This window comes from Macrotis lagotis, chromosome 4, assembly GCF_037893015.1.
Source record: "Macrotis lagotis isolate mMagLag1 chromosome 4, bilby.v1.9.chrom.fasta, whole genome shotgun sequence".
Classification (NCBI taxonomy): Eukaryota; Metazoa; Chordata; class Mammalia; order Peramelemorphia; family Peramelidae; genus Macrotis; species Macrotis lagotis.
The window spans coordinates 81,812,765-81,828,149 of record NC_133661.1 but is presented as its reverse complement, the minus strand read 5'-3'; the positions used below and the strand labels follow the sequence as shown (position 1 = coordinate 81,828,149).

General features: G+C 36.9%; 1 protein-coding gene across 2 annotated transcripts in view; it reads right to left on the bottom strand.

Annotated features, from left to right (window-relative positions):
• MYOF (myoferlin) overlaps positions 1-15,385 on the bottom strand; it is a 157,902-nt gene that overhangs the window by 29,644 nt on the left and 112,873 nt on the right. For both annotated transcript variants that reach the window (XM_074233352.1, XM_074233353.1), the window contains 10 exons: positions 14,015-14,129; positions 11,670-11,775; positions 10,951-11,096; positions 9,907-10,080; positions 7,044-7,152; positions 6,667-6,744; positions 5,032-5,213; positions 4,783-4,941; positions 4,377-4,475; positions 2,669-2,830 (listed from right to left, as the gene is read on the bottom strand). In XM_074233352.1, coding sequence (XP_074089453.1) covers positions 2,669-2,830; positions 4,377-4,475; positions 4,783-4,941; positions 5,032-5,213; positions 6,667-6,744; positions 7,044-7,152; positions 9,907-10,080; positions 10,951-11,096; positions 11,670-11,775; positions 14,015-14,129 — 1,330 coding nt within the window. The remainder of the gene's footprint in view (positions 1-2,668; positions 2,831-4,376; positions 4,476-4,782; positions 4,942-5,031; positions 5,214-6,666; positions 6,745-7,043; positions 7,153-9,906; positions 10,081-10,950; positions 11,097-11,669; positions 11,776-14,014; positions 14,130-15,385) is intronic.

Genomic DNA, 15,385 nt, shown 5'->3' with positions numbered 1-15,385 from the left:
ACATTTAACTGCCCTCTTGAGAGATTACTTTCTAAGTGGAATGAGGATATACAGATACAACAATAATTTAAGATCCGACTGTTGTCCTTGGAGGAGGCCACATTTAAATTCACTTACTATAGGCTAGACATTGGGCTAAGCAAGACTTTCCACGTCTTGGGCTCTGGACATTTTCTCATGCCTGGAATGCTCTCCTTCCTTCTCTCCAACTACTGTCCTCCCTGGCTTCGCTTAAGTAAATGCCAGACTCTACAGAAAGTGCTTTTTAAGTCCTCTTAACTCTAATATTTTTGCTCTTTTAATTATTTCCTATTTATCCTGTACATAGTTTGGACATATGTTTGTTTGTTGTCCCTCTCCCATTAGATTGTGAGTTCTTTGAAGAAAGGGACTGTCTGTCTTTTTTGTATCCTCAAAGCTTAGTGCACTACCTGGCTAACTAAGCAACAAGAGTGAACAAAAATAAAACAAAACAGAAACTTCCAATTAAGGGAATTTGTCATTTCAAAGTCCCTGGTTCAATGGCTGAAGGCTTTTTAGGTTTAGAGAATCCACACCCAAAATAGATATATACCATCCAGTTGTCAGTAAGAGAACTATAGCTAGCACCATCAGCTTCCATGCTACATAGATGTAACAAGGTCCAATATCAGAAGTCATGTCTCAGTTCTAACCGTAGATTTAATTGTAGGATTAGTTTTACATGTGAAACTGGAGGAAAGAGCAGGAGTCTCTCCCAAACTTGGAGCTTTCCTGTCCTCCAACCTCTGATCAAACTGAACATTGGAAGATGACATGTCCTTAGAGTTAGAAGTAGAAAAGGCAGGGCAATAGCATCATGGAAGCCACTTGGATTGGAGACATAATCACAGTCATGACTCTAACCAAAGAGTTTAGTCTGAGGTCAGGACTGCATCTGATTATTGAAATGAAACCTAAATACAATTATCATGGACTGCAAACTGTATTTAATCTATACCATTTCTTATGACATTGGTATAATTCCCATGGGAAAAGCAAAGCAGCTGTCTTGGAAAATCTGGAAGTGGAGCACCAGGATCCAGTTAGAAGGAAGGGTGACTAGCTCTATCACTTTTCTGAGTCCAATGACTATTAGCATTAAGTTGTCCAGCACCTCCTGTCCCCTGTTCTACAACTGGAGAGGAAATCTTTCAAGTAAAAAGGATGTTATTACTCCACTGGTAATGACTAAGGGAATTCTATTCTAGTCTGTTCCTACTCTAGATAAAAGCAATATGCATTGGAGTTAAAAATAAAAACAATCACCAACTTAGTTTGTGCCCTGGCTTTGCCACTTACTACCTACGTGGCCATGGACAGATTCCTTAACATCTCGGAACTTTGATTTTTTAATCTATAAAATGGAAACTGTAATTTCTGCCCTCTCTATCTCCTAGGTTTGTTGTGAGACTCCAATTAGATGGATATAATATCTTGAAAACTGAGAGGTGTAATATAAATGTAATAGGTATTTAGACTCGATTATGAGCTCCAAGAGGGCAGTCTAATAACCCATGAATCAGACCCAGCACTATTCTTTGTATATAGTAGGCACTTCGATGTTTCCTGAAATGAGTGTCCATTGAAAATTAAGAGAAGGTGGCATTTAATTGATAGCTAGAGATGAAAAAATAGAAGGTGCCATTATAGTTACTATTCATAGAAACCAACATGACAACAGAGATGTTTGATCGTGAAATGATATAGGTAAAGTACTTCACAAATCTTAAGGCAAACTATATATGCATATATATTTATAATATATATATATATATATATATATATATATATATATATATATAAAACATGTTAGCTCTTATATTATTATTGTCTTTTGTTACATCTTTATCTAAGAAACTTCCAGCTGTCTATTAGGATCATTCTGACAACCTTAGATTAAAAACTCATTGCTCAATAGTTAGATTCCTAGGTTTTCTATTTGCTGTTTAATGTCAAATGTGTCTATGTATGTGTGTCCAAACACACAGTGTATATATGAATATGCAACCACATAACTATGTCCACATGTTTACATATATAATATGCATTATATTTAGTATATGTGAGGCAGGCAGACATAGTAGATAGATTTCTGGGCTTAGAGTCAAAAGATCTGGGATTAAATCCAGCCTCGGACAGTTTCTATCTATGTGAACCTAGGCAAGTCCTTTATCATCTGCAAAGCTCAGGTAATTCCCTGGATCTTATATAAGCCACAGAAACGTTGTGATTTGCACTGGTTGAGGGAATTCCAATGTAATATGTGTCCTGAATTATATCAGGTTTCCAAAGCTAATAAAACCATAGATCTTTCCCCATTTTTAAAACTAGGCCTGTGACTTCATCAGTGTAGGGAGCTGTTAGGGAGAAATTTCCTCTTCCAATGCAGATTGATATAACTTTCCTTGCAACTTAAAGCATGTCTTAGAACATTTCCTAGGTCCCTAAAAGTTTAGTGACTTGCCTGGGGTCATCCATCCAATATGTGCCAGAGGTAAGGAAAGCCAACAAACTCTTTAAGTCCCTCTGCCCTGCTGCCTTACATCTTTCACATATTCAGTACATATGTGCTTGCACAATTAACTTAATTTAACCATAAACACATTAAACATCTCAGTTTTGGAGAGGAGGAGGATTGATACAGTACCACTTTCATGAAGAGAACAGAACTTGGAAAGTTGGGTGTCTTCTTAAGATTTTTGATCACTGCTGATTCTACTCTTTCCCCTCCACACTCTATGATGAGACTTGGGGAAGTCACAGAAGCCATCTGGTAATTTTTCATGTTTCTTAAGCCCCAAGCTAGAATCTACAATGAAGAAAAAGAAGAAAACTGTTAAGAGAATGAAGGAAAGTTAGTATACCCAATTCTTTGAGATTCAAAGGAAAAAATATTACACGAATGAGCTATTTATAAATGGGAAATTCTTTAGGTCTAATTTCTGTTTAGATATTTTTTAAATGTCTGTGAAAATATTTTAAGAAATAATAGGACAGAAAATGTGTGGAATAAGTAGCCTTCCACTCCCCCAAAATCCTATGCTTTCTGTTTAAAGAAAGGACATTTTCCTTGAACTTATAGGGGAAGCCTGGCAGTAGAAAGAATAAGAAGGCAGTCAAGGAGTCTTGGTCAAAAGACATTGATTCTAGTCCCAGTTTTGACACTAACTTATTTTATGTCACTAGATGTTTTTCTAAGGACTTACTAATTCTAAATTCTTTGATTCCCATTAGTCATAGTTAAATGAGTTGATCATTGAGAAGACTTGGACAAGGGCAGGGGATGGAAAGCATGTCAGAAAGGGACACTAATTTATTTAGACAATCACACCAGTACATGATGACTTCCATGGATTATAATGCCATTGCCATAGTGATACTCCTACAAGTTTTCTTCCCATGCCTTCTATTTTCCTCCTCTGCCTCTGACACTCAGATGTACAGATAATGAGTATTTCTTGCCTTTCCCTATTTCTCCACCATCATTTGGGACTGTTCAGCCCACTCTGTGAGAACATTTTTGCAGACCTAGCTACTTACCAGCCCCGCAGAAGATTCCACTTATAAGTTACCTACAATATTCAGACAACTGCTATTCCCTAACCATATTACACTCTGGACAAGGCTGGTATGATGGAGCATTCTTTTCTTCAGGGCTTTGATGGATCCTTTACTCATCTAGATAAGGGTCCTCTTACTCCATTCCTCCCAGGACAAATTACAACTTCTCAATGCCTTCTCATTTGCACAAGTCTTGTCAACATTTTCCCTCAAGTCAGAAATCCACATATTTAGTCCTAGAAGAGACCTTAGAAGTCATCGAGTCCAACCCTTTCACTTTTCATATAGAGAAACTAGTCAGAGAGAAGTCAAGTAATTTGCTCAAAGTCACACACAGAGCTTGAACTCCAACTAAGATTTCTCCACGCTTAGCTCACTTTGCTTTCCATGGCACCATGCTGCCACCAATTCTCTGTAGAGAATCTGTCCAAGTTTTCTTAGTCCTTCTGACTGGGTCCTTAATCTTGACATGCAGCTGACCAGTTCTTTTTCACTTAAGACTTAAGGTATAGTGGACAGAGAACTAGACTTGAAAACAGGTTGATCTGGATCTGAGTTCTTCTAACATATATTTGCTAATGTGATCCTGGTCATGTCATTTAATCTCTCAGTATTCCATACAACTTTCTAAAAGAAGAGATGTCAACCTGCATTAGTAGAAGGAATTTCCTCACCTGGTTGTTCCCTGTACAAAAGAAATAGCATCTCTAGTCCATATTCTCTTCCCAAGAGAACTAACCTCCCAGCCCCAGCCCCCAGTAAATATATTCTTTTGATTTATTCAACTCCAGTACCTCAATAGCAGTGAGTTGAACCACAGGTCTAATTCCTTGAGGAACCATGTAGAGATTTGGGGCCCTCTGGGATGGGAGAATTGGAAGATTGGAGCCATCCTGGTAAAGCAAACATGGTAATACCAACATGTTCATTTATTTCAAATAAAACATTCCAGGGTACACCAAAAAGTGTTTTCACCCAATTACCTTTATATATATATGCTTTTTTTTAAGGGTTTTTTTTGGCAAGACAAATGGGGTTAAGTGGCTTGCCCAAGGCCACACAGCTAGGTAATTATTAAGTGTCTGAGACCAGATTTGAACCCAGGTACTCCTGACTCCAAGGCTGGTGCTTTATCCACTATGCCACCTAGCTGCCCACCCAATCACCTTGAAAGGAGTGAGCAGGAAATTGATAAATTACCTTATCCCTGAGAATAAGCTCAGCCGTTACAAGTACATCCCCACAGGCTTTGTCTCCATTTATAACTGGGTGCCAGAGAAGCTTAGGGGTGATGTCTACTTCTGGATTAAGTTTGACCACTGGGGAGCAAAAACTTCGACCTAAAAATTCATCCTTGCCCTAGGAAAACAAACAACTCCCAAATTACACATCCAAAAGTCCATTCTCCACCTCACCTCCCAACTATTAAGGAAATTCCAGTTGACATACCACTTGATCACTATCAAAAAGTTCAATGACAACTTTGGGTGGGTTTTGTATTACTGTTTGTGGTTCTCCATAGATTTCTATTTCATCAAATATAATAGTTTGGTCCCATGTTGGATTCAATGTTGAGTGTATGATTTCAGTTGTTTTGCTCCGATGGAGGAATGAAACATGAGCATAGGGATCTAAAATAAATAAACAGGATAAATGAACCAAATGAATAAATGAGATAAAGCATCAGATGCCTGAAGTACAACCCTTATACTTTCCTACTGCCTAAAAGGTATCACAGATGACAAGTTGGTGGATAAGTGGCTTGTGTTCTAGGAGGGCTATTGGTGTGGGGATTCTTTCTTTTTAATACATGGATCTTTGAATGAGAGACAGAAACACATGAGTGGAATGAATCGATTTTTTCCTGTGCCATCATTTATTTTATTATCTTGTAACAAGTATTTTTTAACCTAATTATTCCTCCCACTATCCAGCCTATTGAGCAAATTAAAAAATATGCATGCACAACAAAAACCAAATTCCTTAAGTATGCCTACTACCAAAACCAATATTGCATATGACTTGTTGATTGTTGATTTAGAGCTGGAAGGACCTTAGCAATTATCTAGTTTGGAGTCTTGATTTTATATATGAATTAAATAGAGATTCAGAACTTGCTTAAGATCAGGTAAATAGTAAGTGGCAGAGCCAGGATTTGACCCTGGTTCTTTGCCTCCAAGTTCAGTGCTCTTTCCATTACCTTATACTGCACCCATTTTAATAGTAACTGAAGAGGAACGCCTATCAATCACATGAATAAAAAGCTTTATTTCATTCTTGAGATGGTAAAGTGGAAAAAGCTCTGAACTCAGATATCATTGGACCTGAATTCAAATGCTGGTCCTTCTACTTCCTACCTACTTGACCTCGGGAAAGAAACTAAAGAAAATCTCTGGGTCTCAGTATCTGAGGCTTGAATAAGCTGACCTCCAAAGTCTCTTCCGGCTCTAAATCTATAATCCTAATATCTCAAAATGGAAACAATAATATAATCCTCAATATGAGAACAAAGCAGAAGAAACGTTTTCATCTGGACACTTTTAGTATCTACCTCTGACTTTCAGTGAGGAGGCACCCCCTGGTGGAAACATTCAGAAATGTTTTCTAGCATCTTTGTTCTAGAGCAGGCACAAATGTAGATACACACACACACACACACACACACACACACACACACACACACACACACACACACACACACTCAAAGAGAAACATATATACATACAATCAGGCAAGAATTCAACCTCCAAATAAAGTGCTATTTGGATTAAACTGTCTGGGAAAATGTTCATTTCTTTAATGTTCATTTGCTTTCAGTAAATATTAGAGAAGAGCATGAGGATGTTAGAAAGAACTAGTTGAAAGTTCTCCATCCTTGGATCTTATTCTTATTTTTGATAAGATGCCTGGATCGCCAGGTCTCTGCATTACCACCAGATGGCACTCTACCACCATGTATCCTTGGTCATAGAGCTTTCATTCTTCTCAGAGAAGCTTTTTTAAGAAATGACCAAATAAGGAGATAATATTTTAATGTACTGTTGTCTTATATAATTTTGGGATTTTGATTAACATTTTTCTTACCTGAAAAACTGTCTTTATCTAAAGCTATAAGATTTCTGGCCTGATATATATAGCAGCGAAGGTGATAATTATATACTCCTTAAAAAAAAGAAGCAAAAATTAATTTTCAACAAATGTAATCTAGTACATGTACATACACAAATACACATGTACCAGGTCAAATAGAAATAAGCAATTAAATAAAAGAAATATACCTACTTTAAAATTCTGCATTTAATTTTAAAAATTAAACTATTTAAAAACAAAAGCACATCGTTATGGGATTAAATTAAAAGTCAAACAGACATTGAGGTTATTTATACTACTTTAGATGATTTTAATAGTATTCTTATAATAATTAAATAAAAAGAGTCTACAATTAAATACTAGCAACTCACTGTCAAAATCACAGGAAACAATTGGAGTATTTGCACCAAACACAGTAGTTGCACTATGCTTGTGTTTCTCTATGCTCTTCTCATCTCCATCTTCAGTTGTGTCTGCTCCCTAGGATTAAATGCAAAATATAAATCAATCACATCTTAAATAATGAAAAAAATCCGTTCTTGGAAAACTGAATTTTGGAAAGGATTTTTTCCCTAAAAGTAAGGAACTTTCATTGATTGAAGTATAGCTAAATAAAAATAAATTTAAGTGCATGAAAAAATATAATGGACTATTATTATGCTGTAAGAAACAACAAATATAATAAAAAGACTTATGTGAACTGATAAAGAATGAGGCAAATAGAACCACATAAAAATTTACACAGTAACTACAACAATGTAAAAGGAAAGAATAATGTCAGCAACTGAAGTAAACTGTTATGTAATTATGATTGTCAAAAACAAAGCCCTAGAGAATAGATGAGAAGAATGCCACTCTCCCCCTCTTAATCTGCAAAATTAAGAGATTAAAATATTGAACATTACATATATGGTATTATCATAATCTGTTATATTTTTATTAGTTTTGCTGAATTTTTTCCCCTCACTTTTATCTACAGAATAGAGATATATATTTGAAAGAGAAGATGATATAAAAATAAATTAAATCAATATCTTAAAAAAACCCAAAGCAATCATATAAGTGCAAGTCATCATAAAAAAATTAAAGAAGGGGCCTATATCATCTTTCACTATATTAACGAATGCTCCCATTTTCCTGCAATTAAAATCAAGGAAGTTACTAAAGGCATTTAAATTATCTTCTCTGTCACATGGTTGGATGGAACTTTGGACATAGAGCTCTTTCTTAAGTGGAAGTCAGCCCCCCCCAGAAACTAACCATTGGGTGCTATATTTTGGGGAGGAAGTGTTGGCAAGATTGGCAGTACATTTAACTGTCATTGAATAGACAAGGAAATGACTATATTATTCTGTTTTAAAATTGTTCATTTCTATTTAAAAGGCTCCAAAGGAGGTTCTTGGGATTGAGAAATAGAAGTCATAGTTCTATCAGGAACAGTTTGGAGTGAGGTAGAAGTTTACTAGAGTGGTCACTAGAGAATCTGCAGTGTTTGATTCAAATTAGCTTCTGAGACAAGAATTCCATCTTCAAAATTCCAACAGGAGGTCATCCAGAGTCTCCTGAGGCAGCCCTTTCCTTTTTTGGGGGGGGTATAATTTCAGTTTAGAGAGGTGTTTTTCCCCTCTATGTAGTCTTATTTCAGCAGCAGGGACTGTTGGGAAATGTAGTTTTTTCTAGGTGAAAGGAAAGACTGAAGGATTAAAAGAATGAATTGGGAAAAATTAGAGTAGTTTTTAGTTCTTGGAGAAGAGGATGGGGAGCAGTGGAAAGCAGAAGCATTCAGTGGGACAGCAAAGGGAAAGTCAATTGCAAATAAAGGGCATTGTTACCCTAAATTGACTATAATCATGAGAAGTTGTGGCCTTGCCTGGTTCACTGATCCCCTCAAGGGAATATCCATCTGGAAAGAGAATGCTACTTGCCTGAAAGTGCTTGCTTGCTTCATCTCATTTCTATGATCTCATGAATTATCCAGTTATTACTTCCTCTTCCTCCTCTCTGCTTCATCACTGCCTGGTAGGCTGACAATGTTTACAATCCTCTGGGAGTTTCTTATTCTTCTGAAATCTTATTTGTACTTTTTATATTTTTTTTCCCAAATAAAGATAAGCTACTTTTTATTATAAGCAATTGTTTGTTTTAAAAGTGTGTGTAGGGGCGGCTAGGTGGATAGAGCACTGGCCCTGGAGTTAGGAGTACCTGAGTTCAAATTTGACCTCAGACAATAATTACCTAGCTGTATGGCCTTGGGCAAGCCAATTAACTTCATTGCCTTGCAAAACAAAAATCTAAAACTAAAAAAAAAAGTGTTTGTGTGTGTGTGTGTGTGTGTGTGTGTGTGTGTGTGTGTGTTAAACCAATGAAAAAGGGACAAAAGTGAATGCATATGATCAACTTCTTTTCTTGAACTTTAAAGAGAAAAATCCTGAGTTTATAAGTTGCTCTGGTGGCAAAAAAGCACTACTTCACTGATAGCAATTCTAAATTCCTCTTCCTGGCCATTTCTAAATAGTGCTACCTGCCCCTGGGCATCCTTCTCAAACTCAGACTCTGGTCCTGAAACCCTGGGTTCTTCTAGGTTAGTTTCTCACTTTATCTTGACTGGAGCTAGTTAATCATGGCCCTTGTCAAGATATTTCCAAACCACACTAAGCATTCAGGCACTCTCACCACCCTCTTCCAATTCTAATGGATTGTATTCTTGAATAAAAAAGCAAGTTCCATGCAATTTTCCATATTCCATAATCTCTTAATTTTGAAAATATAGTGAGGAGAGGCATTCTTGTCTATTATCTTGGTTATTTGTTTTTTTATTACCATCATTTAGTAGTATTGGGTACATAGTAAGTGTTTAATAATTTTTCTTATCCAACTGTTTATTCTTTTAAATATGACTCTTTGTGACTTCTATCCATTGTTTTTATATCTTTCTTTTGGAGCCAAGGGAACTATGTTTATTCCCTAAACCACAGAACAGTTCATCATTTTTTTTAAGTCAGCTAACATGGTTCCCTGAAATCTTCTCTTCTGTTGGTTAACCATAACCAATTCCTTCAGCTGATCTGCATAAGGTGTGCTTTTTGAAATTCTAGTCTACCCTTCTCTAAAAGATTTTCAGTTTATCAAGACCTTTCCCCAAATGTGGAAAATATGGAAGCTGCTATGTACAATGATGAAGTGGTCACCTGCAGAGAAGAGACTATGGATCTATTGAAGTCTGGATGTACTTACAAGAGCACCTTCAAGTTTAAAGATGGCAGCTGAACCATGTGTTTCTGAAGGAGCCATCTTTCTTCTCCATCGTCTCCGACGAAAGGTATCTGAACTGCGTTGTTTCCAGTGAAATTTCCACCCAATTAAAGAGGCGTATTCCCATCCTTCCCTATCTTCAAGTGCTTCTAATCCCTGAAATACAAGGGGAAATAACTTCATTTCTTAATAGGGCTTTTAATATATGGTTTGTTCTTATCCTCATGGTTTCTCCACAGGGTAAGAGAGAAAAGTATTCACATCGACCATTCTGCAAATGGGAAATATGGGCAAGAAGGACAATTAGTTGCCCAAGATCATATAGATACTTCATACTCTATTTCCCTACTAAAAATCTTTCTAGAGTGTTTCATTTAAATGTTAGTAATATGATCAACTTAGTATACAATAAAATTAAATAAATTATATTTTTTGCTCTCAAAACCTAATGGTATGAGGTTTTTAAAACTTTATAACCTACTTAAGTACAATCCAAATTAAGTACAATCACAGGTCCATTTAGGATAATTTTACTTTCCTCTCTATTTGGTGATATTGATGCTAGAATTTAAATATTATAGAAAGTCAACAGAAAAGAGAAAAGAGGATTTCAATACTGGAAGGGACCTTAGTATATTATTCTAGCACAATCCCCTCATTTTACAGATGAAATAAAGATGAATTGTGACCCAGAGGGGTTACATGACTTGTTCATGGCTACCTAGAACAGGCTATAGGCTTGTTACAGAGATAAGCCTAGAACCTATACCTCCTGATGCTTCAAACAGTTTATCTTTCTGCTATATAACCCTGCCTCTTAGATAAAAAGGATCATGAAATAATACCTAAGACCTTCTGGTTTTACCGGGGTGGAAATAATCCATTATTAAATAAGAAATATATTATGGTAAAGAATTCCTGTTTCCATTACTGCCTAGAACATTTGACTCTTTAGAAATGAACACCTGAGTGTTCTTGGTCACTTGTGAGGTATAAGAAAAATCCATTTCTGATCGACTTTCTTACCCTTGCAGTGCTCGATGCTGATTGGGTTAAATCCTTCTTGCGTTTACGAACCATTCGCCGCCGCCTATGTGTATGATACATCTTCTCAGCAGCAACCCAGGACTTTGGCTTGTTATCAGGAGGAATGGTTATTCCGTATTCCCAGCCTGGAATAGAGTTTTTAAAGCACTGGCGTAAGGAGTCAATTTGCCTGGAAAATAAATAAATCTCCAGGAAGTGTTCAGCAGCTCCCACTTACCCTTGGGTCTCTGAAAAATGAGAGTTTCACTAGAGGAGTGCTTAGGTTCTTTCCAGCTCTGCAGTTCCATGAGCCTGTGATTCTACCTCCCACTCTGCACTGATGAATAATTCCTGCAGGCTCTTAGTTCCCATATCACCCCTCTACTCTGTTGTATATAGTTCTCTGCCCCAGCTTATCCTGTACAATCACCCAGTTCACCTCCACAATCAGAACATTCTGAATCTTTACTCTCTGTGTCAGTCTTCTTGTAGCAGTTAGTTAATGAGTTAATAGAAATTTGTTAAGCTCCTTCTATGGGTCAGGCACTGGGTTCAATGTGATGATACAAAGAAAGACAAAACCAATTCCTTCTCCTAAGGAGTTCATTTTTCCTTCTTGCACTGGAGAAGGACACATGTTGGATTGTATTATTTAGTCTATTGACATATACTGTGTGCAAACAGAGTAATGAAATAACCTGGTGACAGGTATCAATTACCTTTTTCATCCACAGCTCGGTTTATATCATACATCCAAGCATCATCTTCCCATTCCCAGCCAGGGGGACAAGTCAGCTCAGCAGGTGATGCTGCCTTTTCACCATTCTTGTTCAAAGGACAGGAGAGGAAGGAGAGTCAAACAATGTGCAAAGATGGGGGGGTGATGCTGTCACCCCTTCATCAGACTTCCCTAACACCATTAGCATTCCATGTTTTTTCATAAACATGTCTAACTTTAACTTGCAAACAGAAGTCCTTTGTAAAGGCATGAATTACTGCCTGCCTTTAGAAGCCAGTTGACTTCAAATTTGGGATTATATGGTTCATGGTTACCTATAAGAAGCCACGGCCTTGTGACGGGGATAAGATTAGAACTCATATCGCCTGATTTTGATACCCACCTCTTTCTGCTATATAACACTGCCTCTTAGGTAAGGGGATCATGGAATCTCCCTAAAGATTAGGGAGATTTGGCTCTTTTAGGAAATAATGCATCTGTTCATTGGAGAGACTTTGGAGGAAGGAGCATATTCCAGAAGGAAGAAACAATGAAATACTAATTGTATTCAAATATAGGGAGTCCCCTGATGTAAACCAGCACAGAGCCAGCAACGATTGTGCAAAACAGTGAATCCTATCTCATGTAGAGTATGGTAAGGTAGCTTTAAAATTTAGGTATATCTAATGACTAAATCATGCTTTATGTTGAGATCTTTGCTTTCACTTCTATAACTCCACTCTTAACTTTGGTTTAAAGTTTTAGTACTTCTCAATGATGCTTTCCCGATGACTCTGAAATATCTAGGAGGTAGGGACAATACCCTAAACCACTGTTACTACTCAAGGTCCCTTGAAATGTGAATTAATCCCCTAGATTCCTATTTCCTCAAAATAGAGAATAAGATACCTTTCTTCCCTGTAGGGTAGAAAAATGTAGTTTAATGAAAAGAAAACTGGAATTTGAGTCAGAAGATCTGGGTTTCAATTCTGTTCCAGCTACTTGTCTTGACTTTGTAACTTAATTTCTCAAGCCCTCCTCTACAAAATAGGTATGATGATAATTACGCTATCTCACAGGATGTTTATGTGGACTAAAATGATAGCCAACAATTGTGTGATATTTTAAAGTTTCCAAATGACTTTACATGTATTTTTACATTTAGCCTCAACCCTCTAAGGGAGATATGAAAGGTAATATTGTACCCATTTAAAAGAAAAAGAAACTAAGGCTAAGAAAGGAAAAAATGACTTGCCAATATTAACAATTACTAAGTGACTGCTGAGATTGGAACCTAGGCCTCCCTGATACTAAAATCAGTACTCTACTACACTACACTGATTCACAAATGACACTATGATATATGTTAAGCCTTTTTAACTATAAAGTACTATATCAATTTCAATTAACATTTTTTGATCTTTACAGATAAGGATTTTTTTTTTTTAGGTTTTTGCAAGGCAATGGGGTTAAGTGACTTGGCCAAGGCCACACAGCTAGGTAATTATTAAGTGTCTGAGGCTGAATTTGAACTCAAGTACTCCTGACTCCAGGGCTGGTTCTCTGTCCACTGTGCCACCTAGCTATCCCAGAAACGGATATTCTTGAAGTCCAAACAATGGAGCATCTTAATAACTGAAAGACCAAACAAGACTCATCTTCCTGAGTGTAAATCTAGCTTCAAACACTTACTAGCTGTGTGATCCTAGGCAAGTTACTTAAACCTGTTTGCCTCAGTTTCTCATCCTTAAAATGAATTGCAGAAGGAAATGGCAAACCACTCCAGTATCTTTGCCTTGGGATTCATGAAGAATCAGACATGACTGAAACAACTGAACAAAATATAGAATTCTCATATGAATGTAAAAACACTGAAAAATTCTAAGATCAGAATCATCTTCCCATGATCAGTCTGGTTGAACACCTCCCTTCAGGGTCATAGATGTTAACAGTCAACTTGACCTTGTTAGAATAACCATGCTATTTTTGGATCGCTTCATTCCATACTATTGCAACTTTGGAAACTAATATTGAAATGATTTCTATCTACAGATTCTTCATTTTGCGTTAAACTGATACACACACACATATATGTCAATGAATTCTCTCATATGAATCCTGGGAAGGTAAAATTTTCAGTTCCAAACATTGGTCTGAGCTTTAGATGATCATCATATTGAATACAAAAATCAATATTGGACCTAGCCCCGTTTAGTAGATAGCACAATAGTGACAACAATGATATAAGCACAGGAGAAAATCAAAGACTTGTGGCTGATTGATTCCTAATCTTAAGATTTTTTCAAGTGTCAGTCTACCAGAGCTAAGAGAAAATGAGAGGCTCACCACATCTGTGTAGCTGTCCTCTGTTGGCTTCCATTCTCCTCCTGGATAGCGGCTTTCATTCTGAAACACTTCATCTGTAAACTCTGTGTGACCAGCATCTGCTTCAGTCAGTAAACTGGGGAGAAATCATGTTACTGATGGAAGTTTTTCAATCAATGGTTCTTATCATAAGATCACAGAATCAGAGCTTCAGAGCTTATCTAAGTTAATCTCATTAGTTCACAGATGAGTATACTGATATCTAAAGAGGGAAGTGATTGACCCAAGATCACACAAGGAAGGAAAGAAGAGAAGTATTTATAAGTGTGTCAAGCCCTATTCTAAAGACTTTAGAGAAACAATCTCATTCAACTCTCATAACAATTCTGAGAGATAGCTACAGTTATTTCCCCAATTTATAGCTGAAAAAACTGAGGTAGGTGATTTGCCCAGGATCATACAGGTGCTAAGTGTTTGAAAGTTAGATTTGAACTATTCAAACTCAGGTCCCACACTCTATATTGAACTGAGCTTCAAATCCACATACTATGAGTTCAAATCCAACACTCTTTCCACCACACCATGAATCCCTCCTTGAGTTAGAAGCTGCTAAACCAGGTGATTTCCAAGCAATGGGATACAATAGTGAAAACAATTGAATTTCTCCCATCCAACAGACAGCAAAGCTGCCAGGACACTTAGGAGTATCTAGGCTTGGGAAAAAAAATCTATTACCTAGAGTTCACAAAGACTTTACCATTTGACCTTGACATTAAAAACTCTGAGAGGTTGAGATAAGGGGGGAATGTATGTTTTTAGAAATGGGAGATGTAAAGGCACAGGAGGGAAGAATATACATTGTCCTTTGTGATGAACAGAGAAAAACCAGTTTGAATGATCTATAAAATATGGGAGGGGTAATAGTGTGCAATGAGGGTGGAAAGAAAGCTTGGAGCTGGATTGTGATAAACAAGGGTTTATATTTTAGCACACAGGCAACAGGGAGCCAATGGAGTTTATTGAGTAAGAGAGTGTCAACTCATTTCTTAAGTAAAATCACTTTGACAATTGTGTGCAGAAGAGACTGGAATGGGGAGTGACTTGAAGCAAAGAGACCATTTGGGAAATTTGGGGAATGATCTAATTGAGAGGTGGTAAGAGTCTGTATGAAGGAAGAGAGGGGGTAAGATGCAAGAGATGTTAGGGAGGTTGATAATACAAGGTTTGGCAACTGATTGAATATGTGACAGATATGGGGAGGATACCAAGAATATGAAGCTTGGAGACCAGAAGAATGGTTTTATCTTCAGCAAAAAAAAAAAAAAAAGCTTGGGTTTAGGGGGGAAAGATAATAAATTCTCCTACTGGCTCTCCATTTCATTCAAGGAAGCT